The 4,099-nt window shown below is 34.3% G+C and overlaps 1 protein-coding gene across 1 annotated transcript; it reads right to left on the bottom strand.

The window, feature by feature from the left end:
- Positions 1-517: 517 nt before the first annotated feature.
- LOC128260791 (uncharacterized) lies at positions 518-974 on the bottom strand. The gene has a single exon (XM_052994028.1). It carries the CDS (start codon positions 959-961, stop codon positions 698-700), a length of 264 nt encoding a protein of 87 aa, XP_052849988.1. The 5' UTR covers positions 962-974; the 3' UTR covers positions 518-697.
- Between the last annotated feature and the right edge of the window lie 3,125 nt (positions 975-4,099).

Raw genomic sequence — 4,099 nt, 5'->3', positions numbered from 1 at the left:
TCAGACACACACACACACACACACACACACACACACACACTAACACACATATACACACAACCAGGGGCGTAGGGCGTGGGGCGTTGGGTGGGGTCCAAGCCAAAAATCCGGATCGGGCTAAAAGTTTCTGATACGGCTAAGGACAGGTCGGGGATTAAGTTGCGGTTATGCACTTCACCGATGGCTAAGTCAAAGTTGCACACATTTCATTGCACACTCATTCAAAAATTAAGGTCACTCAAGAAAGTGTACTAAAGTTTGGGTATTCAAAGAAAGTTATTAAATAAAATTATTAAAGCGTAAGTCATTACAGGTGGTTCATGTCTATTTTTAAATTTACTACTTAGGTTTCATATTTTTCAATAAATAATTTTAGAAATCCCTCAAATATTGTTAATATTTAAATTAAAAAAAAAAACACATTAATTTGTATAGCAATTTCTGATTCAAATATTTTATTTTTCGTTTACAATTTCAATGATTTTAATTTAAGGAATTTTTAAAATTAGTTTTGCTTACTGAAGCTCTGTGAAATCTATTTTTAATTTACTTCAAATTAAATTATCTTAACAAATCTTAAATTTCTTTCGTAAATACTTATACTTCGGACTTTTTTGATTGTTGCCTTCATTTATTATATGTTTTTCACATGACATCCACCATTGTCTGTTATTCACAAATCCGTAATAAACTTTCCTTAGAAGGGTAAATCCAAAGCGTATTCCTGTTGCTGCCTCAGAAGTTGATGAACTCCCGGATAGTCCACAAAGATGGGGGCATACCTCTCAAATGGATCCTGGTCGGTATCGTAGAGGAATCCATTGTCGACCAGTGGGTTTTCATCTGGAACTGGGTGATTGTTCTTAAGTGGTGGCAAATAGGCATTTCCAGGCAATTCCGCCGAGAAACAACAGACTGCAACCAGCAGGATCAGGATCAGGATAAAAGATTGGTTCAACATCTTGGTAGCTCCGATTGATGGCTTCAACTGTTCTACAACTTCAAATGCAATTCGCTTTTATGGCCAAATTAGCAAGGCCAACTAGAGTGCACTATGAAAAATATGTGTATTCAAATATTATTATATTTTTTTGGCAGTTTTAATGTTTTTTTTTTCATTTCCTAACTTATTTTTGAGTCAACTATTATTGCATTTGGGGTAACCCAGCTACACTGGTGTGGCAAAAGTGTAATCTATTAATGATTGCATCGATAAGTTATGAGGCTATCAAAAAAAACCAATTTATTATTTATAATTTTTATTCGGTAACGCATTTAAGAAGCAATTTAAATATTTTGTCATATTTTATTTATGTTCTATATATTAAAAGCCTGTTTATACATTTTCAAAAAACGCATTAATACGGTTTTCTTTCCAAATATCAAGGCAATTGCTTAAAGTGTACTCTTAACAATTCAATGAGACTCTGCCAGACCTTGGGCTGAAATTAATTTTTGGCTGCTCATTAGATAATAATATTATGCTGATCCTGATCTTCAGCGACGGGCCAAACCTTCGCTTCTGGCTCGTTATCTAGCATAAATTTCCCGATATTTCTGTGCCACACACATGGGATACTGGTTTGTCGCTCTTATACTGAAAGTTGTGGCAGCGAAAAACGACGCTCCTCCGACCGACTGTCGAATGTCGGATTTTTGGACGCATGCGCCTTGGGCCGACGAATATCTGACGAATTACAGCGTTTCCCGCCATTGTCGCCGATGGAGGGCATCAGTTCATCCATCTGGTGCGACTTTGTTTACCTTTGTTATCAGCTCTTATCACACGGCCTCTCACCGGGTTTTTCGTGGGAGTGAAGTGGCCGCCCATTGGCTGTGGAAAACCCACTATATGGGCAAATGGTGTTACCCCTCCTTCCTCCGGCCTTTGCCTTAACCGGCAATTAAATGCAATTAATTCGAGACAAGACGAGACGATGCAAACGTAAATGCAAATCTCTTCAAACACAAAACTTGTGTATGTCGAACGGCAAAATGAATGACAACGACAAGTTGGCTAAGCCCTAAGAGGCATAATTAAGAGTTAGTATTGCAGTGGCAACAACAGACTGAGATAACTGGTAACCGGTAAATGTTGAACAACAAAACAGGAAAGGATATTCCAAGCTGATGGAGTAACGAATGTTAAATGTCCTTTTCCAAGGCAAAATTAAAATGTTAATCTATTTTTCCTTTCCCTTTTTCCCATCCATATAATAAATAACTTATTTTTTAATATTTAAATACATTTATAAAATACACAATTTAAAATAAATAATCATTAAATGAAATTTACCCAATAAACAATATTTAATGGTGAGAGTCAGATTTTTCTTAGTATCGAGTATGCTGACAGTGGCGTATGACCTTAGATGTCAAACATTGAATGCTACATGCTGACAACATTTGTTGCTTGTTGGCACTTTTAGGGTCTGAAGGGGTTAAGGTGGGCGGCAACCATGCCCACTTCTGATGTGGCCTGCAACACTTCCGGCATTTAAGCAAACAAAATATGTAGCAACTAGGAAAGCACACGGCTGCAACAAGCCAGAGCGCATTTGTGTTCCAATTGGGGGACCCCTTGCCCTTTACCCCCTCTTCCCACCTCTTCTTACACCCCTTACACCCCCGATCAAAAACAAAATTCGGTCAAAATTATAGTACTGAAGTTAGGCCAATAGTTACATGTTGGGCCAATCGTTTTGTGATTAATATTAATGTTTTTATTTCGAACTAATTCTGGTGTTTTACCTATAATTTGTTAATAGTTTTTCAATTATCTATTCTCAATTTCTATATATTTTGTGTTTATCTCATCGATATTATTTTTTTTTCCTATTTCCTCCTTCCCTGTATTTGTTATTTATATAATATTAATTCACAAAAATGCTGGTTTTTTTTTCAATAAGTAATCAGAATCCAATCACTGTTAATTATTTTAACATTTTATATTGATTAAATCATTTTAAATTCATTGGTACTTTTTATTTACTTATTACATCTTATGTCATACGAATTAATTTTTGAAATAATTTATTAAATTACTTAATCTAATTTATTTAATTTAATAAATTTTTTAATATAGTGTTTGTTAATTAATATTAAAGGATTTTTTTTTTGAAGACATTTTTAGAGCTAGTATTTGGACCGCTAGTGTATATCCTCCCCCTTTATGTCCGCCACATGTGTAGGCGGAAAATGCGGCCATGTAGGCTAATGAGTTCGTTCTATGTCGGACGTGTCTTGTTTATGTCCTTTATTTTTTATACCTCCCACACACTCCTCCTGATTTTGTAGTTATATTGCTGTTGTTTTTGTTTATGTTGTTGTTGCTCTTTATGTGCCGGTTAACGAGGACTTTCCATTGTCTTCTGATGGTCCAACCCAAAAAGCCAGCGGCAGTGTCACAACTTGCTATCCATACGGGGATTCAAGAACCCAGATTGGAGAATGAAAATTTTAGACAACACAGAGTTGGCTAAAACGCATCCCAAATAAACTAAGTCCAAGCTAAAAGAATTATTTATTTACCATTTGAAATGAATCACAATTAAGGTGTCCACAAATTAGGAATAAAGAGTATATTTTTTGAGTCCGAAAGTCTGAAGAATTCGTTTCGAAAAACGACTTTAAAGTTCCACATACTTTTAGACAATTTTGTAAGTGGTTTTAAAACCGATGTTATATTTTCTAAAGAAATGCTTTGTTGACCAAATAGATTTCTTTTTTAGTTTAATATAGTTATTTTATAACTCCTGCTACTACAATTAAAGTGCAAAATTTAAGGACTGGGGATCAATAAAAATCATAATTGTATTTATTTTTAATTTTAAGAAATTAGTTATTAGTTTATTTTTGCTAAAAAAAATTTATTGGTTGTGCTAAAGAAATCACTAGGTCGTTTAAAAAATAATGTAAAGGTGTCTAAATATACGCAATGAAAGATAAATACGTCCACCTACATAATAATTCTATTGGACTTCCAAAAATATATTATACGGCATATAAGTGATTTCAAAACCAAATGATTTCTGTAGCACCTCCCTAGTTATATCTATATCTCATTAGATAAAAGAGTACAATTTTCAATCGAAATCCA

Source organism: Drosophila gunungcola (genome assembly GCF_025200985.1).
Source record: "Drosophila gunungcola strain Sukarami chromosome X unlocalized genomic scaffold, Dgunungcola_SK_2 000039F, whole genome shotgun sequence".
NCBI lineage: Eukaryota > Metazoa > Arthropoda > Insecta > Diptera > Drosophilidae > Drosophila > Drosophila gunungcola.
This window is presented reverse-complemented; position numbering and strand designations above follow the sequence as displayed.